General features: G+C 44.5%; 1 protein-coding gene across 2 annotated transcripts; it reads left to right on the forward strand.

The window, feature by feature from the left end:
- Positions 1–1,037: 1,037 nt before the first annotated feature.
- Positions 1,038–24,037, forward strand: LOC309573275 (glycerol-3-phosphate acyltransferase 3). Of its 2 annotated transcripts, XM_082282058.1 has the most exons (12): positions 1,038–1,232; positions 11,084–11,156; positions 16,960–17,230; positions 17,738–17,812; positions 18,315–18,404; positions 18,596–18,689; positions 19,104–19,219; positions 20,325–20,380; positions 20,840–20,925; positions 21,356–21,484; positions 21,965–22,044; positions 22,886–24,037. In XM_082282058.1, exons 1-12 carry the CDS (start codon positions 1,092–1,094, stop codon positions 23,010–23,012), a joined length of 1,338 nt encoding a protein of 445 aa, XP_082138184.1. In that variant the 5' UTR covers positions 1,038–1,091; the 3' UTR covers positions 23,013–24,037. The 2 variants fall into 2 exon arrangements, with proteins under 2 accessions (XP_082138184.1, XP_082138185.1); XM_082282059.1 differs by lacking the exons at positions 1,038–1,232; positions 11,084–11,156 and adding an exon at positions 15,197–16,728.
- The last annotated feature ends 2,164 nt before the right edge of the window (positions 24,038–26,201 follow it).

Consider the following 26,201-nt stretch of genomic DNA (forward strand, 5'->3'; position numbering starts at 1 on the left):
AGACACTGAAGTGCTGTTTGGTAATGTCAAATCTAGGTGGACTGTGGTTGTTGTGTCTAGAGGCTTCATCAGGGATCATCCTGCCTCTGCCTCAGAGAAATTATTTAACCAGATGAGGCAAAGACTAGGAGGAGAGACACCAGAGCCAAAAAGCAACACCCTCATCCACATGACTCTCCTGAAATAGTTCTTTAGGCCTTGGACTCTAATTCAGGTTTTTCCTTGGATCCTAAGCACTTGGCTCTCAGATATATTTCTGATCTCTCAAATATGGAGAGGGAAACTAAACATCCCATTTCTATGAAGCAGTTATGAAAGATGCATGCAGAAAATATGCTGACTGCCTTTTTTCTCGGAAGAGGATGTTATTCCCTTTCCCCGGGATGCTTTGTCAAGGCTGCCATCCCTCTTCAGCCTTTTTCTGCTAACACTGCTTTCTTGGTATGGATTGGGTCACGCCAAGGGCTGTAGGAGGGCTGTGCACAGGCCCGGGCAGGCAAACCCTCCTCTAGCACTTGCCACAAAGTTTCCTTTCTCTTGGAGTGGGCCTAACGCCGGGATGGGGGCTGGACCCTCAGTGAACCCCTCTTCCCAGCTCAAGGCACGAGACAACACAGGCGGACAGTGCCGACCTTGCCCCTTTTCCTTTCTTCAGCTGTTCTTGTCCTCTTTGATATTCACAGACCCAGGAGCTTTCCCCAGTTTTCCTTTTCTCTTCTGCTCCCCGAGCCGCTCTTTTCGGGCTCCTTACGGCTTTCCAGCCCACGCTCCCGCCTCGAGGCACCCGGCTCGCCGTGGCAGCGCCGCTGCGCTCCCGCCCGCACCCGCTAGAGCCGTTTCTCCCTGCACCAGGAGCTTTCCGTGCCGTCCGCTAAACCCGCTTTTAGCTGCTTCCCGTCTCCCGAGACTCATCAGCTTCCAAACTTGCACCTCGCCAGCCCTTCTGGAGCAACCGCCGGCCCCGAGGCGGGGCGGGGCGGAGCGGGGCGGGCCGGGGGCGGGCCGGGGCGGCCGCGGGCCTTTAGGGCCGGCGGGAGGCGGTGCCGCCCGGTCCCCGCTGCCGGCGCTGGCGTCGTGCGGCCCTGCCCGCCATGGAGGTCGTGTGGGCCGTGGGGCAGGTGGGCGCCGTGTGGATGGCGGTGGTGCTTGGGCTCATCGTGCTGCCCTCGGCGTTGGGCATCTCGCTGGGCATCTCCGAGGCCTATATGTGGGTGCTAGTGAAGACGCTGGAGGTAGGCGGGGGCTCCAGGGGAAGGAGGGGGTGTCCCCGGCGCCGTGTCCCCCGCGGGCTGGGCCTCGCTCGCTTCCCCAAGGCCTCGCGGAGCTGGCGGGCCGGGCACGGCTCCCTCCGGCCGGGGGGTGTGCGGGGGTGGGTATCCCCGAGAAGCGTCTGTCCGCTCCGGTGCCATCTGTCGTCTCCTGTAGAGGGGAGCGGCTGGGTCCTGCCTGGCATTGCCTGGCTGTAGCTTCGGGCTTAAAGCCCTTGGGCAGAACTGGAGATCTCTTGTTAATTTCGTGGTTGTGTAGGCTCTGGAGTGCTCTCCCTGAACCCGCAGGAGAGCGGAATAAACCTTGTTACCTAAGGCGGTACCATGGCCTGGGCGAGGCTGTCGCTGCTCGCTGCGCGGTGGCAGCTGTGCCCCACCTGGGGGAAATGATGTTGGGTCATGCTCTAGGAGGGTGTAAAGGTCTGAAGTCTGCGAAGGGAAGTGCCAGGAGTGCTGATGCTCAGAGGTGCGGACTCCCATCCAAGTTGAGCATGTCCAGCACCTCAGTTGCCATCTGCCCCAAAATTCTCTGTGATAGCCAGTTTCTCGCAGAGGAACTGCTTTCTGCATGGGGCATATTTAATATGTGTGTGAAAACCTTCCCTCTGAAGCTCATGGTAGTGGTGAGGAAGAGTGTTTTTAAATTGCTGCTGGACAAGATGAGATTTAAATATTTACTATGCTTTTTCCAAGGAGGAGGGGCACCCAAACCAAGGAAACAGCTGTAAGGAGAAAAAGTGAAATGACTCACGGCACAGTCAGTGGCCATGCAATATACATCAGTGTGTGACTGTGGAAAGTAGATTTTGTCTGATTTCATCTTGTTGTTCGAGGTTTTCAGGCAAGCCTTGTTCATGTACTTCAGTGCCTGGCTAAAAAAATCTCGCCTATTAAATCAGCATCTGTTAAATGCATCTCAAGTCAAAATGTTTTAAGGCTTTTGGGTGAGAATGAATCTGCTCGAAGTACTTTTTGGGACTGTGAATGATATCAGGATAACTGTTAAGGAGAGAAGATGCAGCTGTTAGTGGAAAAAAGATTTTGAATAGCAGAAGCTGAGGAGTTAAAGATCATCCTGGCCTGAGGGAGCAATCCAGATGGCCTAGTGAGATAGTCTTGTTTGGATGACTTGCCTTCACCTGTGAATAACTACAATTTGCATTCTTTATTCCTAGATCATTAGTTGTTATTTTTTAGTGTCACCAAATGTTGCAACAAGAGGTGACTCAAAATGTTTTGGGCAAAATTATGGAGAAGTGTCTGACGGCATATCGACGATTGTTAATTGCAAGAGCTCTCCTGTTGCCTAAGGGAGGAAATAATGACTTATCTTGAGAGTTGCCATTACTTTTGCATGAAATACTTTCTGGAATTGCATGCCACTCTATATATTAAAAATTTTATTAATACAGAATTATACTGGACATAGATATGATATAAAATATTGTAAATATAAGAAAAGGCAATGAAAAATTGCAAAGTGTTCTGAGAAGAAGAGTCAGCTAAGTTGGACTTGCTGTGGGAGAGTGAAGAAGCTCAATCCACCCAGGTATTCTGCTTATCTCAATTTGGCCTTGCTTTGCCTCTGAATTCTTTGTCCTCAGAATACTTGCTTGGGAATAGTCCCTGAAAGGAAGTGGTTTGTTGTGGGATGTCTCCTCTTCCTTGGCTCACAGGTCTGTCTTGGTTAGAAGCCTGACTGAGGCTGATTGTCTGCCAGCCAGGTAGAGCAGCGCCTGCAAGAGCACCTAGAGATATGTGATGTTGCCAAAATCATGTTAACAGTGAAATGTGCTGCTAGCTGGGTGAGATTTCCTGGGATGTTGAATTGAGTGTGCATGTTTTCTCCCGAGACAAGTTTTCTGGCTCTGTGAAGTCACAGGATGCTGCAGTCTCTGATGGCTGAGACCTTTTTCAGCAGAGTGTTAATTTAATAGCTTCCTTAAGCTTCCTCTTCCACCCAGCCCTGGATCTCCCCAGGCCTTTTCCCCTGTTTCCCAGGAGGAGGGTGAGCTCTTGGACCTGCAGAGTGTTCAGTCAGGATGCTGCTGCTTTTGTTGCCTCTTTAATGGGCCAGATTACAGGAACTGTCTGCAAAGTGGTGGCTATGCATCCTAGCTGATACCGAGCTGCTCCCTGGCTTTGCCTGTTTGTATCCCAAACATCGGTGAAGTGGAAGGACGGTGGTTTGTTTCCTACATGGCCTGTGTTGTCAGGTAACAACGTGTGCTTTATTAATCTGTTTTGAGCGTCCAAGTCTGTCCATAGTTCAGGGACGGTTCTACAGTTTGCTGTGATACCTCTTCAGGTCACGTCAGATAAAACAAGACATCCAAGCATGGGTCTGTGGTGCTCAGTTGTGTAGGCTGTGGGATGGAGCAAGTTGAAGATGACAGGGAGCTTATACTTGAATTTTTTCCTGCCAATTAAAAAAAGAACCTTTTTCTGCTTGTTTCAGGAGGGCAGAAGGTTGTTCCCAGTGCTGCAAGCATGATCTGAGACAAGGGAAGGGAAAGCTCCTTTTAGGAACAAAGTGGTTTTGTGCTTTGACCATCTGATGTTTCTGACAAGGGACATCAGTCGGTGCACAATAGCTTTTTCTCTCTGCTGAGCTGCCTCAGCAAGCACATGCTGCTAAGCAAAATGCAGCATGTACAGATGAGGATGCGCTTCTGTTGCGTTGCATTTGACCCTTAAGTACTGCACTAGGGATTACCAGCTTTATATGGAGCATATGGATACATTTTTCCTATGCGATTGTATTTTTTTCAGTGCGATAAGGGGAAAAAGTGTAGAAAGTTGTGCTAAAGAAGTACAGCAGGCAGACCACTGGCTACTAGAAAGCCTGCTTCCCTCATCATGTGGGTATTCCTGAAAGTACATATCTTGCTTCTGAATTACCTTACCAAACTCAGCAAACTTTTAGGAAATTGCTCATTTCTGCCTGTGGCTTTCCTCTCACTGTTAACAGAAGGATTTTTATTGGTATGTTTTTTAAAACGTGGGAGTACTGCTGCAAAAACATCTCCGGCAGCTGTTTGCCCCTATGAGGAGCTAGTCTGGACTAGTCACCTGCCATCCTGATGCTTGTGACATCACTCGCCACAGAAATATTCCTGACAGCTGAAAAGCTGGGGACTGTCTCTTGCAGTCATCACAAAATGCTGCATTTCTCCCTGTTTGTTTTTCAACATGAACAGATAGCTTCCAATTTTAAATTTAGTGCATCTTTACCTCTTGGTCTCGTTTTTGCTCTGTCTTAATCCATTGCCTCTTATGAACTCTTAATTGATTTGTGACTGTCGTGGCCCCTGCAAACATGCCATTGGAGCTGTCTTGCCAAGCACTGGAGAATCCAGCCTTTCAGAAAGTCCTTTCTTTCATTGACGCCCACAGAGCAGCCACTGTCACAGAGGATCAGTTCCTCTATTTCCATCAGATTGTAGAAGATCTGGAGGACTGGTTTGGACTGGGTGTCAATATATTTGGCAGTAGGAATGAACCCCCTGAGTGATGATCTCTGCTTGATGGATTGCAGCTCACCATGTTAAATACTTTGGGGTTTTTTTTCCAGTCTGCTGGGGTTTTTTTTTTGGGGTGTGCCTTGCTGCCTGAGACAGTAGAGTTGTCAGCAACACTTTGTACAGACTACCCTGCTCGCCCTTTCTAATGGGAAACATTTCTTGTGTTTTTTTTTAAACTGTGTGGTGTATAATACTTGTGAAATATTAAGAAATAAGAAAGCCTGAGGGAAGTGAGGTCTTTAGGTCACATTTGTGTCAGGAAACAAACAACCTGGCTATTAACTAACGTCACATTATTGTCTATTTCTGGACTAGTGGTTTGAGGATGACTGCAAGCACTTTGAATGCACTCCCCTCCCCAATCTCTTGAGGCTCTTTGTGGGGGCTTGCAGTGAGCAGAGAGGGTGCTTCTTGTGTGGTTGGTTTTGCTGGCTGTAATGCACAGCAGATGCTACACTTGTAGGTGTTTTTCACATCCTGTAAGTGATCCATTGGGGTTTAACAGCAACCCCTCGTAACAGAAGCAATTTCTGATACCTTATTGTGCTGCCTGCTGGGAATGTACTTTTGCTAGACAAGATTGTAATATTATTCTGTAGCTGGAGGTTAAGCCCAAGTTCCTTGTGTTGCAAGATGACCTTGGCAATATGAATGGACCTAGATGTGAGGAAGAAAGGACCTCTCAGTGCCTCTGGTCAAACTGGAGATCGTGGCTGTGCAGGGCAGTTGGGATGGACTGTTACTCTTGTCCTAGGTATGCCAGGCTGCTGCTTCTTCCCATGAGTCACCATCAGGGTTGTGTGTGGTGCCGGGAATGAGGGTGGGGAAGGGAAAAGGAGAATACGGAAGCTGATAAGTAGATGAATCATTGTGGGCTTTGACTGCTGCTTGTGTAACTCAGTGGCCTTGGCAGCAAGCTTTGCTGACAAATGTCATTGCACAGAGTCAATGAAGGCCTCTGTCTGTGTAATTGGTATCCTTCAAAGACTGCTGGGCAGAGGAGAATCCGACAGCTCTGAAAGCTGCCAGCTCAGATGGTAATGAGAAACATGTCTTGGAGACATGCCTAATGTGAACGATGCACCCTCATTTACAGGGCTCAGACTGACTTTTGGAGTAGTATTTTAGTAATTTTTGTGCAGAATCTTGAAGTAAATCCCTGGCCTGTATTAACATAGACCCCAGTCCTTTGAAGGCCTTTATGTATGTTTACCACAGATTTAAAAATCAAGAGTCCTTGCACATCAGTAAGTTTGGCAGAGCTGGGGGTTGCCCTCTGCTGTGGTTGCATCAGTAATTAATGCACCATATTCCAGATCAACAGTTCTTGTTTGAAACCGCTCTCAATTTTACAACAAGCAAATGAGCACTGTTCATAAGCAAATGCTGTTAAAAAAATATCCACAGCTGTATTCAGAGCTTGCCTTGAAGTAAGAGTTTGTGAAGCTGCTGTAAAAGAAGCTGCTTGGCATTCCTTTTGCTGATACCATTGGTGTTATCCTGTCAAGCTGGACTCTTTGTTGCTCTTTGGATACCTGTCCACCAGGAAGGACTTGGTATGCAATACCTGTGTGCGGAAGAATTTGGGGAGGTCCTTGGAGGCAGTGCCAAGGGTGTCCCATCAGAATGAGAAGTGTATGGGAGGTGAGAGAGGGCCTTTTGCCCTCACTCGGAAATGATTGCTCCTCGTGGTAGTGGTGGTGTTCTTGCCTCACACAAAACAACCCAATAACTGGCATGCAGATTTTGCTGTGTTAAACAAGGTGGCATTGTGTGGGAGGTGCTCTGCAATCTTTCTGTTGTTACTGAGGTTTGGAGAGATTCCAAGGAGGAGTGCTCACCTAAACTAGCACATAAACTTTTGGCTCTGATCCGGCGGTGCCTTGAAAAGAGGAACACCAGTGGTCTGTCTCCATATGACTGCAGATTTCAGTCATCTCTCCCTTCTGAAAAATCGTCAAACATTGTGAAGTCAGAGGTGATGTAAATGTGGTAAATGAGGTGAAAGGCTAAACCTCATTTCTTAGGGGAACAGGGCAACACTCTGAAGTGTTCCTAATGACTTGATTTCTGATCCCAGAAAAGAATGTCTAGATGTGATTTCATGAAACGACATGTTAGGCTTGGCTTTGGAGATAGTTAGACCTCAGAGGCAAAAATTACACTTTATTTACAAGAGATATCAAAAGCCCTCCCTAATTCCAGATAAGATAGTTGCCAAATAGACAGCAATCTCTCTCAAGTACTGCACAGGTCCTCTCTGTGTGGCAGCTGCTTAGTGATGTTGTAAATGAAATTGTTCTTTTGGCCGTTTTGGATTTTTTTTTTAAGGTGCCGATAAATTAGAGGCCTTTTCTAGGAGGAGAAAGAGGGAGAATTTTTCTGGGGAAAGTTGATGTTTTCCTTGCCTAGTGAAGTGTGGTATCTTCAGATCCTGTGTTGTGTGATTAAAGCATCCAAGCTGCTTTCTTGTCAGCAGTTAGGATACTAAAGTTTCAAAATCAGACTTTGTGGTGATGTTTGTAGTTCTGGGATCGTGCTGTTTTCTGACCTTACATTTTCAGTCCAGTGGGTAGTCCCACTGCAGAACTATTTTTAGTCTGTTTGGGAGCCTGATGTTTTATACTTATTCCCCAAAGCTGCTTCAAGAATCCCTCCTGAAAACATAGGTCTGCACCAAGGTTCTTGGGACTGCCAGCTCAGCACCAGCTGGGACAAGCTACTTAGATTTGTGCTGGTGTTACTGACAGATCCAAAAGACTTGCCAGTCTGCTTTTTGCTCATTTCCTGAGTAGAATGGAGGTTATGGCTTATAATTGTTTCATGCTTTGATCTCTAATACACAAACACATTATGTTCCCCTCTGTGGGATGGATCAGCTCACATTGTGCTAGTTCTTTGTAGCATAAAGTTGTCCTTCAGCTGAAACAGCGATGGATGGCACATATCCCTGGCTAGCAGGAAGGAAGGGAAATTACTCACATTACTGCAGGTGGTGTCTCTTTTGTTTCCCAGCCTGGATATGAACAGGCTTTTCACTTGATCAAAATTGAGATTCTGGCTTTGATGGTAGTGCCTTTAATTCAGGTGCCTGAATATACGTGAAAGAATTAGATGTTAAGTAAAAATTTCTCACTTCTTGCTCCTTCTTGCTGGAACATGCAGAGTTTTTGGAAATATGATGGACTGAGGTACGAAGAAAGCTGACATGGAGAACTTAAGAAATGTTTGCTGTGGCATCTGGTAGATGTGGGTCCTTAGGAATGCCCAAATGTTCCTGACCAAGAGGGAGAGCTGGTTTCATCATTGCCTATTTTATTAAGTGTGTTTAAATCCCCTGAGAAACCTGGCATGGAATGTAAAACTGCCTCAGCCATTGACTTGTGACAAGTCAGCTGTCCCTTGGAACGCTCTGTGCAACCTTTGTACATGATGCTATGCTGATGTCAGGCTCATGGCAGTGCTCCCATCCCCTGGGAAGGCACGGGTAGAGGGCAAAGGGAACTGTCCTCTCCAGCCTTTCTCTTTGCCACTGTTCCCCCATCCCCCAGGCGGGCTGCTGCGCCTTTCTGGAGTTAGATGGACCTGAGGAGCAAAGGTCAGACCACGTAGGAAGAAGGAATGTGCTTTTCTGAATAGGGTTGATAAATGTGTCTGAGCATTAGAAACTGACTTGAGTTACATGGCCCTGCAGTTTCTCTGCTTTGGGAAGATTCCGCTGTTTCTTTTGCGTAGCAAAATGTCAAAAGATACTGCAGTACAGGAGGGTGTTGCAAGCTCTTGGGCACTTACAAAGGCATGTCTCAATAACCTGTGTCCTCATGGTTTGTGCTGAGGATCAGGCCTTGATACAGTCTAGTATGAACCAGTAACTGCAGGATTTCTGTAGCAAGACCTTTCTGAAGGGAGTGTTGCATGCTCTTTCTGAGCACCAAACAATGTTATTCCACGGTTTGATTACCCCTTTGAGAGGATTTGAAAGATGAAAACTTATTTTTTCTGCTAGCGTGTATGGCGGAGGCCATTAGCCAAATATGTTCTTGTTCTTCTGTGTGCTAAGTGACTTAGCTGTTTGTGGAGATTTTAATTTGTTGAATGCAGTGGTTCAAGTCTGGTCAGAAATTACTGTGTAAATGTATTTGCTGGTCCTGGTGCACCCCCAAATCCATTTCATAGACAAAATGTAAAATGGCAGTGGTGTGAATGGGTTCTTCCTTGAGCAGTGTTTTCGTTTGGTATTTCCCAGAACTTCTATGGTCACAGTACTGCTAAGACTGATGTGTAGCCAGAAAGTTACTGAGAGTACTTGAGTACTACAGAAAGTACTGAGTTATTTCTACAGTTAAAATTAATTTCTGGGAGAGCTATTGCCTTAGCAGCAGCAGAACTGAGAAAATGAGTGACTGTATTGGCAGGGTAGGTTGTGATTCAGCAAAATCTGATACAGTAAGCAGTACTGGCTCATACTGGGAAGTTACTTGGTGGAGATAATGCCATGAGTCAGGATGCTGACCTTTCAAAAGGGAACTGCATCTCCCTATGTCCCACAGCTCATTTGGAGGGGGAAGGTGGAAAATGCGTGGTTTAACGTGGGGCTGGGTCCTTCCTGTGCAGACTGAGCATCATCTGTATGCTCTTAAAAAATATGCCTTTGATACTGATTAAGCTATTATGATTCGAACAGGATAATATCCTGATCTCTTGATATGAGCTCATTTCTACCAGGTCACCTGTCTGTCTTGAAAATGCCCATAATAACAATGTTCGTAGAAATAGAAAGGAGTCTTGTGGAGGAGGAATTGATGTGGATAATGGGTAACCACCAAGTCAGCCTTCATGGACTGAGCTTTCCATCCCTTAACAAAGCTGCCATGTAGGGAAAGGAAGGATTCAGGCCAGAAGGGCTACTCTGACATCACAGGCTTTGGGGTGGAAAAAGTATTATAATTGTTAACTCAGTAAAAATGAAGCCTGAGATAGAGGGCTATATGAAAGCTCTCTGGAACTGAGTCAGATGGAGGTCAAGAAAGCCTTCTGCCCTGAGAACAGGTTAAACTGGCTCCAGCCTCATCAGGGCTTGAAATGAGAGGAAGTCTCCTGACTCTGATGTGGTTCTGCCAGAGGCTTTTGCGGGAACCAGGGCAGCTGGGAAGCTTTGACACTCATTGGAGAGCAAAGCTTACTTTATTCCCTATTTCAATCTCATTCTCTCAGACCGCCCACTGGCAAAGAGCAGGTTAGCCCCTGTGAGCTGGCAGCCCTTCCCAAGGGCAGGGGAGAAGGGGCTCTCTTTAGCTCACCCTAAAGCTGGTGATTTGGCCTGTTTTTCTGCTGCTCAGAGCTTCGAAGTGAGAGCTGAGAGAGTTGGGGCTGTTCAGCCTGAAGAAGAGAAGGCAACTGGAACACGTTGCCCAGAAAAGCTGTGGGTTCTCCATCCCTGGAGGTGTTCAAGACCAGGCTGGATGGGACTCTGAGCAACCTGATCTGGTTGAAGGTGTTCCTGTCCATGGCAGTGGGTTGGGACTAGGTGACCTCTAAGATCCTTTCCAACCCAAACCATTCTGTGATTCTGTGAAGATGCCAAGAAATGAGCAGTTGCACAGTCAAGGGAAATGCCAGGTTTATTCAGCTTGGCAAATTCTTGGGTGCAATCCTTTTTGGATTGAGTTTGAATTTAGTTGAAACTTCCCATGACTGCAAATGCTGGTTTTGGTTTTAGTGAAATCAGCTATATGCAGGCTTGAGTTTCACTTAACACAGTTAGGACTTCTGGTTTTTTGCTTCAGTATGATGAGACTACTCTGAAAGAAGGCAGGCTGGGTTGTGATGTGTCTGTCAGCTTTGTGAACACGTGCTGTGTGTCCTGTGTCTAGCTTGGCTTCTGGGGCTTTCCATGCAGCCTGGAGTCAGTGGTTGCTGTGCCAGTAGCAAGGCTGACAGAGGCCGTTCAGGCTCTTGGTGGCTGTGTATCTGAACTAGAACTGAAGCAGCTGTGGAGTGCTGAGTTGGCTCTCTGAAGACTGAAACCAGAGTTGTGAAGTACTGACTAGCACTGAGTGTTGTTTTGGTTTGGTTTTTTTAATTACTGTGAATTACTCTGAGTTTCTTCATAAGAACTGTGTATAGGTTTGGGTTTGTAGACACATCTGAAGAAGGTGAGTGATGATTACCTGGCGAAGATATTCTTTGAAAATCACAACATGTCTTTGACTAACTGTTGGTTTTTTTGGTAACTTTTTTTCTTAAGTGAATACTGCATTTGTGAATTAATGTTTTCTTTCTGTTCAACAGTGGGCCACTATCCGGTTACAAAAAGGTGTCAGAAAGCCGCAGCCGCAGGTGCCACAGACTCCTACTGCTAATGGTGAGAGCTTGGGGTAAAGTCACATTGATAAGACTAATGTTCTAACGTTGGAAGTACTGAGGCCTTCTCAAATGAAGCAGTTAGATGTGTGCATGAGAGAACTGGAAAAGAGGTGGGGTGTTACATGCTCACTGAAAGTCATGGCTTATCCTCAGGCAGCTGCTCACTCACTGCCCCAGCGGGACTGGGGAGAGAATCACAAAGAGTAAAAGCCTGAAAACTGTGGGCTGAGATAATGACAGTTTAACAGGGAAAGCAAAAGCGACACACAGAAGCAAAGTGAAGCAAGGAATTAATTCACTGCTTCCCATGGGCAGGCAGGTGCTCAGCCTTCTCCAAGAGAGCAGGGCCCCATCATGGGTAACATGATGACTTATTTTAACACGTCATCACTCCAAATGTCCTGCTTTCCTCCTCCTTCTTCCTACTTTATATCCTGAGCATGATGCCATATGGTCTGGAAGATCCCTTTGGTCACTTTGGGTTACTTGTCCGGGCTGTGTCTCCTCCCACCCTCCCAAGCACCCCTAAGTTCCTCACCAGCCTGGCTGTACACAAAAAACAGGAAAGCCCCTGGGTCTGTAAATCCTGCTCAGCAATAACAGAAACATCTCTGTATTATCAACCCTGTGTTCAGCACAAATCCAAAACACACCCCAGTACCAGCCACTGTGAATAAAAGTAACTCTATCCCAGTGAAAGTCAGCAGACTTATATACCTAATTGTTTTGCAATACTACTGGCTAGCAAACAGTTCCTGCAGAATAAAATGCTGCTTCTACTGGCTTGTACTGAGTAGCTGAAAAATCAGGGCATGAGGAAATGAAGGGTATGAAACAACATGAAGTTTAACAAAACAAAGTAGAGCTGAAGATGGAGACTGTTCTCAGCTGATGGAAATTTTCAAGTTTAAATATGAGGTTGATTTTCATCTTGAAATTTGTCTTTGCTGCTTGCAGGGTTGCTGGCCAGCTATCTCAGTGCTAACAGCATTAGAGTTCACTTAAATATTCTCTGAAGAGATTTGAGTGTTTGTTGGACAGCACTTTTCTTTCCCAAGCTTAATGCTTTTTGTGTGGTAGGACTGCAAGTTGAAAGTGTGTCGTGGGCTACTTGTCTTTTTTTCAGTCTGCTGCTACTGACCTTTTACCCTCTGGAGTTACTATCAGTGTCTGCCAAACTTCTTACACTCACTATCTGTAGAAAGACAGCTGAAAAGTTGCTTCATATTTCTTCCTTTAGCCCAATTTTGAAATTAGTTCTTTTGCTATATCTTAACCCATACTGTGTGAGTCGTGGTAGGCTGTAGTAGGTCAGAGTTGGCTTTAAGACTTTGGAGCCATGAGAGAAGTCTGAGTTTGCCCAGGAAACAGGAGAAAGCTGAACAAGACATTGCAGCTAGCACTTGGTTTCCTCTTGGTTCCTGAATGTTTCAGTATTGCTATTCAATTGCTCTGTTTTGACAGCATTTGGCAGCAGGGTGAGCGTTTTCTGTGTGCTCTCTCCTTAGGCAGCACAGCTGGAAGCAGGCCCAGCTTGCCAGTTAGCAAACAAGTCAGTTGTTACCTGAGCCTATGGATTAGCTCATGTGAACATGATCCAGTAATGGGGACTGAATTGCCGAACTGGGTGTTCGTGTTTCAGCTCCAAAGGGATATCCTTATCAATACTGTGAACACTGGCATCTCACTGTGTGCAGGCCAGGCATGGAACTGGCTTCCATGGTAGCACATGCAACTGTCAGCCCCTGTGGTAATAAGTGGTACTGCACAGCAGCTCTGAGAACAGGTTAGAGCTTGCCTTGTTAAATTGCTGACTTTCAAGTGGCTGAGAAGAAGAACATCCTTTATCACTCACCAGTGTCCTGAAAGTTGTGAGGTTTTTTGGGAGGAAAGGGGGAAAGTCAAGGTTAGAGGTCCTTTCGGACAATGTCACTGCCATGTTGTCTGCTTCCCAGGTTGTCAGTGATGCAGGAAGATATCCTTTTTCTTCCTGTAAGGCTGACAGTGCCCCATCACATCACGGGCCAGTGAGAGTGCAAGAGACCCTACTGTGCAGCTTAGCTGCACAGAAGGAGCTGTTGTCTTCCTAGACATCTGATCATTCTTACACAGTTATTTCTTCTCTAGTAAAAGAGATATCAAGGGAGAGAGGTCCTAGCTAGTAGATCATCCTATGAGCTATCTTTCAAAAGCTACAAGTAGCTATTTCTTATCTGTGCAGCTGAGAGGTGTGTAGTGGTTCAGAACCTGCGCTGAATTGAGTGTACTCCATTGCCTGGAGGAACATTAGAGATAGTAAAAATGGCCTGAGGTAATTCATATAGATGGTTGCATGCTGGCTATGTTCAAGCAGTCTTATGGATGGGGATACACAATCACAATGGTAGCTGAAGCCCTTTTTAATGTCCTTTGTATATCTGAAATAAAAAGTTAAAACCTTTCCCCACTGGAGGTGGCTCTTTCTGCAGGAAGCTGGAGTCTTAACTGTTCTTACTTGAGAAAGTATGGGGAGACATGAATTCTGCAGTGCCAAGCTGTGCTCCATATCTTGCTCTTGGGAATTTTTTAAGTGTAGGAGTAACTGACTTACGATTAAGAGTTCCTGGGTGTGGAAGAAAGTACTTGAGGGCCAGGGCAGGTGTAGGTCTAACAGTACATTATGTAAGTTGGCATTCCCTCAGGTGATGGAACATGAGCAGACAGAGAGGCCCAATTACATTACACAATATTTACTGAGGGAGGAGAAACTCCTGCTGATAATGAATTACAGAGTAGTTGATTTAAAACAGTAAAGGTAAATTTTTGTGTGTGTACACCTATGTGTAAGTGCGGAAAGGACGTACCACTTCTTACGTCTTTCCTGACCATCCAGCCATCAACTAGGAGGTGGGTCAGGATTTGAGGGAGCACTGCAGATGTATGTGCAAGGGCAAGTTTTCCTGTTCCCTGGCAGAGCAAAAATGGTCCTCCCCAAACACTTTGAAATTGTGTTCCTCAGTAAAAAAAAAAAAAAAAGGCAAAAAGACAAGTGGGCACAATTGAGGAGACACCACCTTTCTCTGCAGTACCAAATCCAGTGTGCTTTACATCTCTTGGCAGAAAGGGCAGCCAGTGCCCCTGTGTTGGTGGTGCCATAAGGAATAGTTTCAAGGGAAATGTTGGCTGGTGTGGTTATGTGGGGAATTATGTGGTGCTGTTGCTTCAAGGCCCTTCTCTGTTAGAGGGCAGTGTGTGCTGGACCCAGTGCTGAGCAGGTACTCGGAAGGTAGGTGTCTGTCTCACTGCAGCTGAATGACCAGCTCTCAGCTCTGTGTGGGTGCTGACTGTGTTGCTTCAAGGTGGTGGGCTTAAAAAAGACAAAAATGCTAATAAGTTTTGAAAATTACATCCACTAAAAGAAAAGCTTATGTAAATAATCTTAGTAGTATCTACTTACTACATAAGTAGATACTACTAAGGAGCTTATTACTAGATACTACTAAGTAGATACTACTAAGTAGATCTACTGACTATGTAAGTAGATAGTGTCAAATTTGAGCCTGGTATAATTAGTTGACTGGAGTATGTGAGCTTGAAGGCTTGGGGCTTGCGCTGCAACACTGAGAAAAACAGTGACTATGGGTTTTTTTTTTTTTTGGTTCAGGGTAATGTTTGCTGTACTCCTGCATAGTGCTGTCTTTGGCAAGCTCATCTCTGCCTATGGCCAAGGGATTAAAGGCCGTTAAATGTGACTTGTGTTTACAGGAAGGCTAAGTACATCACCAGAGCAGCGTGTGTTTAATTTTGTTCATAATACATTCATGTGCTGCTGAGATCTTGGCTCAGAGTGGCTGTCCCAAGGCTGCAGGACAGCTGGTGTATGTGGTGTCATGTGACAAGGACAGCAAAGGCTGATGAGGCAAGACATTACAGCCCTGCTATCTCAACTTGCTAGCAGTGTGATAAACTTGAGCCCTGGGCTGGGTTCAGCTGAGAAGCTGGAGCCAGATGGGCCAGCTGCTTGACTGGTGCTGAAGAAGGGGGAAAAATAAGGGCTGGATAAGGAGGAAACATTCCCAGCTCTGGAAACTGGAGAGAAGGGTGGTACTTGTGTGATGGGTGCTGGAGCGCTCCCCTGGTTTCTTGCCTACATACAACCTTGTCTCCAGCAGCACAGAGCAGACAGGTTGGACTGACTGGCCTACAGTCCTGGATGCTCCACAGTTTGGAGATTTTTCCAAGTGCGAGAAAAATTGAATCAAAAACTGAATTTCTGATTTGGATTTAATGTATGACATAAGCGTAGTCCGTTTTGGTAAATGGTTGATGTGATGCATGCTTGTATAATTTAGATCCTGAAGAGCATGTGGCTTTTTGGGTATACCATATTAATGGTTTGTTTGTAGGCTTGTGATAGGATGATGCGGTGAGGTGGCCCGCTGGTACAATTGGAAGTCGTGGCTGTCAAGTTCAAAGCTGAAGGTGTCAATAGGTTTTGTTGCAGTGCTGTTCTTCAGTGCTTACCTCAGTGATTTGGGGGACTTGTATCCTGGAGCTTCCTGTGTTATCCCATATGTATGGTACAGTGCGATACAAAGATTTTCCTTATCACTTGTAATTTAAATGTTACAATTATTGTCACAGGAAATTTGTTGAGAGATTTTCTGCTGGCAAGACTTCATTGGGAGGCAGATTTCCTACAAAAATACGTCCTACAACGTGGAAAGTTCCTAGTAGCTTGAAGAAGTTGGGTGCTATGTCCTTTCCCGTTTTTATGTCAGCGTGCAAGCACAGAGATTATGCAGTTTATCAGAGGGTGTCTGACAGAGTGGCAGCCTGAACTTGGACCTCTGTAATCCAAGTTGAGTGTCCCAGGGGATGGTTGTTCTGGTTAACTGTTACTCTAGATTTCTTCGGTCATCACTTTCTGGAGCCAGACTTGCTTACCAGCAAGCAGCTACTTGAGCTTTGTTTAGCTTACACAAGTTGTCCTTGCCTTTGAAAGCTCTAATGAGAAATTGGTGCTTATCAGACCGTGAGCTTAAAAAATGAAAAGGGTGGGGGAGGAGAAATACTTGCTGTTCGCACTGCAGTTCTGAACTCTCCAGGTTTCTTTCCAAGTGTGATGTAGTCAGAGTTTAGCTAAAACAATTGTTAGTGCTGAACTAAATCAAGGCTCCTCTAGGCACAACTTTCTTTGATGTGGTGTTTTGGAGGGTTTTTTTGTGGATTTTAAGTAAAATAAAAAGAATAGTGTGGTGTGCCTGTACTTACAGAAAATATTTGTGCTGTGAAGGCAGGGAGGTGTGTTTGGTTCAAAGCTAATCCATGCACAGTGTTGTGGTCTGGGGCTTTGGCTGTGTTGTGGCTGTGGGACACCAGAATGTTAGGCAAGAGATGGGCTTAGGGGATAGGGAAGCCTTCATCAAGGAGATTGAATTCTCTTAAATACACAGAGCACAGAAGGGAATTGAAAGGCCAAAGTCTCACTTGATTTCTTCTGAAAGTGTAAGAGAATCTTGGATAAAGTTTGAGTTGAGAACATGCCAGATGGTGGGAAAGAAAAGAGCCTTCTTCTTCGTGTTCAGTAGGTAACAGAACTTGATGTAATTGCTGCTCAGGGTGTTGGTGTGAGGAAGGGGAGCTGGAACTGGCCTCCTGCAGGGTATGCTGTGTTCAACTGCACAGCTTCTCCTCCAGTCCTAGGAGGGGCTCTGACAGTAGATTTGTCTCCTTGAGTAATGCAGAGTGACAAGTGGTGTGGAGGGTGACTGTTACTTCACAGAATTATTTTCTCATGTGGTTACCCTTTCCTTCCCAAGGTATCATTGAAAGGGATGAAACGCCTATGGAGAAAGAAATTGCCCGTCTGCATCGAGCGGACTTCGAATTCTCCCACATTTTCTACTTCTGCAGAAAAGGGTTTGAGGCTATTGTGGAAGATGAAGTCACTCAACGATTCTCCTCAGAAGAGCTGCTCTCCTGGAATCTGCTCACGAGGACTAATGTCAACTTCCATTACATCAGTGTGAGGCTGACTGTGGTGTGGGTTGTTGGGGTGATAGTGCGGTACTGCTTCCTGCTGCCCCTACGGTAAGCTCTGGTGCCAAGGGATTTTGTCAGTCTGGGAATGGGTAAATTTCTGTTTTCTTGGTAAATGTCATCTCAGCTTTCTTTAACCCAAAAGCAGCATTGGCAGATACAGAAGATTAACTTGCTTAAAGGCTTCTTTTAGGTTAAGAAGCCCTTCAGAATACTTTTATATTGCCCATTCACTGTGGAGAGTAGAGTAGGGCTGGTGGTCATCTTTTTCACTAATGCTTCCCCTGAGTCATGTATTGACAAAATAAATATAAGGTGGGCAAGCTCTAGTCTCCCTGACACTGTGTGCATGGGAGTATCTGGATCTGCTGCCTTTGCTACACCATGACTTTAAGCAATAGGTGAGGGAATTGCTGGGTTAGAGAACTGCATGTGTCCATGTGTCAAGTATCTGAGGAATAATCGAATTTCTGCAATCCCTTATCATTTTAAAGGGGCAAAGTGTTATTACAATGAGCAAAGCTACTTATTTTGGTTTAATGTCTGTTTTGTCTGTAGCTTTACCCTCGCTGCCATTGGGATTACGTCAATGATTGTGGGAACAACAGCGGTGGGACAGCTGCCAAATGGCAGGTAGGTACTGTGTGTGAGGGATGAACTCGCCAAGTTGCATCAGTCAAAACAGCTGAAGATTAGGAGTGAACAGATTTTACCTATAACAGGCTACTGATACTTCACCCACAAATTTGTGGACCTTGAGACCTTGTTTTTAGCGGCATTTTGAATTTGGGCTGAGGTTGGGTTCTTGCCAGTCTTGGCACTGAGGTTGATGATTTCTGATGGGCTCCTCCTACTGCCATGAGATACTCAAATGGGGCATTGTAGGGTAGGTAATAGGGTTGGGATGAAAAACACACAGCAAAGAGAGGATAGCCTTGCCTAGCATAGTGGCACCAAGGGTATGACATATCTTGGCTGAGCTGCTGTAGCGAGTGAGTGGTAGAGCTGGGAATATCCCTCTGTGCTCCAGAATACCAGGAAAATTTCAGCCCTGAGTTGTGTTGAGTAGGCTGGAGAATATTGCATGTGTGTCTAACTGCTTTCCAGGATGCTTCAGGTGTCTGATTTCTTTCAGTGTGAAAAACTACCTGAGTGAAGTGGTTCACCTCACGTGCTCCCGCATCCTCGTCAGAGCTCTGTCTGGTACTATCCATTACCATAACAAGTGAGTGAGCAAAAGTGTGTCTATGCTTGTATGTGTGTGTGAGCATCCCATTAGAAATGGGGACTGCTCTCCTGAGGTGCAAATTGATGTCACACAAGAGGCTGACTCACCTGACAGCTTCATGGAACTGTTGTGTGTGTAATGTGGTGCTTAGTGCACTAGCAGTCTAACAAAAAAATATGTAATTGCAGGGAAAACAGACCTCAGAAAGGAGGAATTTGTGTTGCCAACCACACATCACCGATAGATGCGATCATTTTGACAAATGATGGATGCTATGCAATGGTATGAGGAGATCTAAGGTGACCACAGGAGAGGGACCAGGAAAGGGAAAGATTGTGGGGTACGGCTTGTAGACTTCAGTACTTAACTTTCACAGCAGAGATATTCACTTGAGCACTGGTCAGTGGGGAAAAGTGTAAATTGTGTTGAAATTGGTCTATATTATGTGCTGGGGAAGTTGTCCTGGGAGTGTCAATGCCGGGCTCTTCATCTGGTGAAGTACTTGAGATAGGCTTCCATGTGAGTGTCTAGATCCGCTCAAGTGAATGCATTTTAACACTTCTGTTGTCACTGCTCAATCCTGATTTGCAGCCTCCCAGTGCGTTTGGGTTTGTTGGACTTTTTTGGAGGGGTGGAGAGGAGGAAGTTCTGCCCTTCAGGTGTCTCAGATACTGATGTGTCTTGCTGGGCTTGCAGGTGGGCCAGGTTCACGGTGGGCTTATGGGCGTTATCCAGCGAGCCACAGTCAAGGCCTGTCCTCACGTCTGGTTTGAGCGCTCCGAGATCAAGGACCGCCATCTAGTGACAAAAAGGTGAGGTGTGTTCTGGGCTGCCTCCCTGGAGAGTCATCGGGCAGTCAAAGACCCGGATGAGGGGATCTGGGAGCGAGTTGTAGGGATGGTGTGCGGCACACTGCATCACTCGGAACGACCTGAATGTGCTTGCTTGTGTGAGCTTTGGTGCAGTACACTGTGGTCAAAATGTCACCAGGGAAGGCCTGAAACGTTTATACAGGGTGTCATGGTTCAGACCAAAGGTTCTGGTGAGGTCTGAATTGCAGACTCTCAAAAAGCATCTCAGCTGAGAAGCCATCAGCAAAATAACTATTGTCTGATGAATTCTGGTATGCATTTTGGAAGGATGTGAAGATACTTAAATGCTGGTACTTTCTGTTGAAGAGAAATACTGATGATAAAATGGGCTTTCTGTGACAAAAACTGTCTCAGTTTCACTGGAAATTGTGAGCCACTAGAAATAAAAAGCTTTTTTTGTTTGGGTGAGAGGCAAAATGTCTTGTTATAAGAGCAAGCTGTGTACAAAAGTGGTTTTCTGCAGAATGTCACCAAAAGCATACCCATGAATACTGTAGTACAGGGATAAAAATTCTTCCTAATTTGTAGAGAACTTTTTAGGTTAATTTTGACAGGTTAACTTCTTCACTGGCTTATTGGCCTCTGCAGAGCAGGACAGCTTTGCCATGTTATCCAAGTGTTATTCAAGTAGTGTGAGCTGTAGGCATTCAGGAGTCCCCTTTTTAAGAAATCTGCTGTTAAGTGCACAGAGTCTGGATGGACCACTGCATCAATAATTTTTTTTCTTATGAAGGCAATTTCTTGAAGGTTGAGTTGATCAGAGTTAGTTGGACTGACTTAATGGCATAAAATTGTTGGCTTCTCTGACAGTCATTAGTAAAATAATGTGGAGGAAAGAAAACAGGATGTTGCCTCAGTGTAATGCTCCAGGGGCCTAAGGGATGGCTTCAGTTTCTGTAGAAAAGAAGACCAAGTACAAATTAGTGTCTAGTAAAAGGCTTTGGTTTCAAACATATGTAATACATAAAGATATTTTTAATGCACCTGCCTGGGGAAAGAAGAGTGGAAAGGAGCTGTTTTTTAAACTTTCCTTCTGCTTCCACAGACTCAGGGAGCACGTGGCAGATAAAAACAAGCTCCCGATCTTAATTTTTCCAGAAGGTAAGAAGCTGAACTACTTATCTCCATTCAGTATTGATGTCATCCCTGTTCTCTTTTCATGGCTTCTGCTGCTCAAATCTATCTTCACCTCTGGCTTCAACTTTGTTAGGGCATTCCTGTTTTTCATCTTTAATATAAGATGAATATATATGAAGACAGCACAATACTGTCCCTGGATGTTGCTTCTCCAGGCAGAAGAACGGGAAGATTGCTTATTTTGCCCTGAGACTATCAATTCACTCTCCTATGGATTTAACCTCAGTATTGTGCTTTTCGTGTTGCACACCTTCTGGCTTCATTCAGGGAGTCAGTCACAAGACAAAGGATAAAAGTAAGCAGGGGAGAGATGCTTAACTCACTGAGCAGCAAATGCAGGCCCTTTATGGGTAAGACCTGTTACATTGGTGGTGTGTTGTACTTAAATGGCTGTGTGAAGCAATGACTTTATCTTCTGGACAGGTACCTGTATAAACAATACATCCGTGATGATGTTCAAGAAGGGGAGCTTTGAAATAGGAGGGACAATCTATCCTGTTGCAATCAAAGTAAGTGGAAATAGCTAGCTGCTGAATTTTGGAGTTTGGGATGGGTTTTTGTCAGAGGGGCAGGAAGTTGTCTCAATACAGCTGCTATTGAAAGCACAGTATCTCAGGCAATTGTATGCATGCTGTGGATGGCTCCTGGAGTATAAGTGGCTGAAATTAAAGTGAAGTCCTTCGGCCTGTGGAGCCTAGCTGGTAGGCCCTGATGGGGTCAGCTTCTTCCTCCAGAAAGCTGGAAGGAAGAGAAATCCAGCTAGTCCTTCCTGGAGCTGAAGGGAAGAGAAGCATCCTGCTCACAGCAGGCTTAACTCTTCTGGCTGTTCAGGCAAGTGGGTGGCATCTGCTGCTGGTTCTGCCACGTAATCCCAGGTCTGAGAGGCTGTGATGGTCTGGGAAAAGGCTTAATAATTTTTTTTTTTGTGATCCTTTGCAGTATGATCCTCAGTTTGGAGATGCCTTCTGGAACAGCAGCAAATACAACATCGTGAGCTATCTGCTGCGAATAATGACCAGCTGGGCCATTGTTTGCAACGTGTGGTACTTGCCACCAATGGTTAGAAAGGTAATCCAGCATCTGTTTGATTGCTGTTTAAGAGCTCGACTGTGTCTGCAAGTGTGCTTTTACTCTTTTTTTCCCTCCCTAAAACCTCTACCCACCCCATGTCTCCAAATCCGAGTTTTATACTGGATTTTTGTCAGTGCTGGCTGATGTATGATTGGACTTGGCTTTTCCTGATGCAGCTTGGTGCTGTCAGCAGTGCATCAAATATGCAAAGGATAGCAGTAAATGCAGTACTGTTCACAGTAGCAGTAGTGTTAATGTTCCATCCTGTTGAAGCAAAATTTTCTCCTAATTTCAACACTCTAGGGGAAAAATGAGTTATTATCACATGGGAACATCAGATTGTGATGTTGGCATGATAAGGGATGGTTTGTTTGGCAGTAAGCTAATTTGATGAGGCAGCAGATAAAAAACATTACGAAAGCCTGCTTCAACTGACTTCTCTCTGCTTTGATTATGTTGGATTTATGACCCTTGAAGGAAGATGAAGATGCTGTTCAGTTTGCCAACAGAGTGAGGTCAGCCATTGCTCGCCAAGGAGGACTGACTGAACTCCCCTGGTGAGTGATGACATCCTTGTTAGAATTCATGGGGTATTTGTGGTTAGTTTGACTGAGAGGTGCTTTCCCTCCTTTGCTTTGTGACAGGTATCATTCAACAGCACTTTATTCCACTCAGAGAAAACAATGGAGTAACTCCACGTGCACATATGTCAAAGTAGAAATAAAGATGTATAAAGTCTTTGCAGCATGTAGCATGCAGTGTGTGTCATGTAAAGGTTTGATGCTTTTGAAGAAGGTCCACTCATATTTCTTATGTTGAGACTTCTGCTGTGGTTAAGTAGCAGAAGTGAAATTACTTGACAAATCTGATGGACAAAACAAAAAATAGAGCAGAAAGCCTCAAGCGTTGTTTTGACTTTCTCATGTCCTTCCTCAGTAAATAGCAGGATAATGCCTAGATTTCATATGACAGAGACTTGAGAGCAAAATTCAGATGAAGAGAATGGGCAAATAGATTTAACTATGAGACCCAGCTCTGAAAAATACAAGGCAAGATAGGACTGTAGTGTTGCAGAAGATTGGCTGCCTCTACAATCGGGGGAAGTAGCATCCCAGATTGCCAGAGACTTCTGTTGTAGATACAGCCTGCTCCCAACATGAATAGGCTGCTTTAATGGGCTGAATTTAAAATTTGGACTGTGTAAGTATTGTGGCTTAAGGTAAAGGTTTTAATAAGTGTGCTTAAAATTGGATGTTGAAGTTCTGAAGAAAAGCCTTTAATGATAATAATTTAGATTAAAACTCTACCGTTGATTGAGATAGTTATTGTAATGCACAGTTTGATAGCAATAGCCATAACAGTCCTGATGGTTTACTGTTCCCTCTTTCTCTGTTCCAGGGATGGAGGTCTGAAACGAGCGAAAGTCAAAGATACTTTCAAAGAAGAACAGCAGAAAAACTACAGCAAGATGCTAGTGAGAAATGGATCAATAGGAAGCTTGTCTGCAGGAACTGAGTCAGACTGAATGGTGGTTCTTGAAAACTAACTTTGCACAACCAGCCTTAGCAGGAATAATGTGGTTTTTATAATTAAAAAAAAAAACAACCTGGCAAAAAATAGAGCAAGGAAACAAAATCCTTCATTGCGTGTATGCATATTCTGTGTGTGGCTGGTGCAGAGCCTGCCAAGGGCAGTGTCTGTGTTCCTCCCTGTTCACTCTTTCACTCTCCTGCCCCTCTCCCTCTTCACGTGATGATGCACTGCAGCTCCTGGTATTCCCAAGCTGAATGCCTGCGGAGTTAGAAGATGAAAAAAACCACCCCAGTTTTTCTGTGTTTGTGAGGATGAAGGGAAGTACACTGAACAGATGCTGTCAGGACACTGGTTGTGAAGATACCTCTTGTTCATGGTACTTGAAAGGTTTAAACGTAACACAATCTTGTCGGTTTTTTTTCCTGTTGCTCACAGGCTTTTTGTTGTAGATGACTTAAATAACATGTTTTAGGATGTTGTCAGGACTGTGATTGACTCTCTTTGTTAGCTTGCACCTGGATGTGCAAGGAGGGAATGGAAGCAAGGGCTGCACAGAGCCTATAGGATGGGAAAGGAGCTGCCCTGCCAAAAGCACAGATCATGGATCATGAAGAATTTGGTGGCCTTATAACATGGTATTGCCTTTATTGAGAACTGCTGCCTGAGGGAAGACAAGGGGCAAGTCCTTAATTTCCCTGTCCACTGCTGTTGTTGAAATTGCTTTCTTGAGCTCTGGAGCTGTAGAGGTAAGGTACAGTAAAGGTTGGATAATGTAGGCTGTGACAGATGAATTTTTGTGGATTGTCAAGAGTACCCATCTGCAAAAATTATTGCTAATGGCTTGAAGTTCTCAAGAGAGCTACTCCAGTAACACATTTTGTGTTTTCTGGGCCAGCAATAGTTATCACAACTATAAACATAGGATCTATAAGTCAGCTGTGGTATGAGACATGGCATGTCCAAATCTGCAGTGTATTGCTGTCTGAATGTAATGAGAAATAAATTCTATATTTCTAATGGGTCTTGTGTGGCATTACTACTGTTCTCTAAATGTATGTAATTAAAACAGTTATACTTCCTGAGAACTTAACGTTGGAATCATGGAAACTCCAGTCTCTGACATAAAGGACCAATTGTAGCTGAGTTCTACAGATTTCTAACCTGGTTTTCTTTCCTTTTTTTATCCTCTCCTTGTACTTTAGGACAGATAGATGGCTTGGTGTTTATCCTTTCTAGGGTAGGAGTGACTCATCATGCAGGCTCATCTTGAAAGTACAACATGAAGTCATATCAGGGAGACTCAATTAGTGAATCTGTAATTAACTGGAAAACAACTGAGCTCCTGATTTTTTTAACTGAGTTCATTTCTAAGTTGTCTTTTCCTTTCAGCAAGGAGAAATTAAATTTAATGCTGAAAAAAAATTACTGTTCTATAAATCAAAAACTTAAAATCTTGTTAGAACGTAGTCTCCCAGAAAAACAGTTCCTGTTTCCCATTATGCACTTACACAAGGACAAATACATAGGGAAGTGTTTTCAGATTTAGCATAGCAGGCATTTAAGAAGGAAATTGTTTATGTTAAAAGGGTTACAGTGGTAATACAAGTGAGACACAGCAAAGACTTTTTGCTTAAGGTGAACCTAGAGCAACTGTGGTCTGAGTTATGTTATTACTGTTAAGATGAACTGGTCATGCAAGCTTTGGGTTAATGAATGTGTTTGTCATAATTTATGGATATTAGCTGTGAGCTTGAGCTTTCCTGGATTGCACTCACAATAGGAAGCTTTGTAAGGACAACTTTTTAAAAAATATGCTTGCCTCTTATATGCATACACACATAAAATACAGCTTAGGTAACACATTTAAAAATCTACTCTAAATATTGGGGTATGTATATATATAAAATACTTCTTTTAAGGTGTAGATTGTGGTGTATTTCTCTGTAGATGGAACAAGAGTTGTTTTGATTGAAGGTTTAAATATATGATTCCTAAGAGAACCTTCACAGTCAGTTTATGGGCCCTTTGTTTTCTTCCTGCTCTTGGAGTTGATCATCAGTAACTGAACTGCAGTGGTGCTTTGGAATCTTGACTGTACTCTTTGGGATGCTCTGTTAGGTGCATGTGTTTACAGCAACAGGATTGTGAGCTTTGGCAAAAGTGCCCAAGGCTGCAGTTTGCATCTTGCTTAGGGCAAAACTGAATTTTAAGGCAAAAAGCCCTGCTAAGTTGAAGGATAATGACAAGGTAATACAATGACACTGTAATGGAATGTTGTCTGACAAGCACAGTGGAATTCTGTGACTTAATTACAAATAGTCTCCACTGAACTGTTTAAGGAAATCTGCCTTATTTTGGAGGGGATTTATCAAGGAAGTGTGTAGATTTAGCTATATGAGTGGCATGGGCCATGAGAAGAGGCATCATGCTGTCAGTTCTTAATTGAAAATATGTAGGTGAATGAATAAGCTGAGGTTTCTTGAACTGCAGCAGCTTGTACATCTTTATGAAGCACAAAGTCCTGTGTATTCTTTGACTCTTGGTGGGTTTTTGGTGTATCCCCAGACTTCTCACTTAGCTCTGAAAATGTATTCAGAGAGGCTGTGTGGGCAGTGGTGATAGCTAATAGGTGGTTCAGGACTGCGTCCCAGATTTGTTACAGACGTGAGATCCACATTCTTGGGGTGGTTTAATTTTTACTTTGGAGGAGTATTTTTATAGGGCAGCAATGTACACCACAATGACTAATAGCAGAAGGCCAGTACATAGAAGGTGTTACTTGACTCAGTGCCAGTTAGGCCGCTCTCTACTGCCTTTAGGAAAGTTTCTTGTACATTTTTTTCCTTTTCCCCTGAGACACCTGGGAAATACTGCAGCTCTATTGGTTTGAATGAGTAGAGATAGCTCAAGAAATCAGTGGTTGAACTGAAAGTTCTAATTTCTAGTGCCAGGCACATAGAGCACTGATGCTTATTTTAGGACCTAAGTACATATTTTTGTTTGGATTTAGAGAAAGACCTTTGAGTTTAGAGAAGGGTTGGCCCCTTTCAAGCTCTGATGAAACTCTACAAGCCTTGGACAGGTAGGTGGTTTTAAAGATGGTGATGGAATCCAATTCAAATGTTAAAAATTATTTTTCTGCTGCTGAGATCTATTATTTCTACCTTGAGCACAGTGGATA

The sequence above is a fragment of the Coloeus monedula genome (genome assembly GCF_965178545.1).
Source record: "Coloeus monedula genome assembly, chromosome: 5".
Taxonomy (NCBI): Eukaryota; Metazoa; Chordata; class Aves; order Passeriformes; family Corvidae; genus Coloeus; species Coloeus monedula.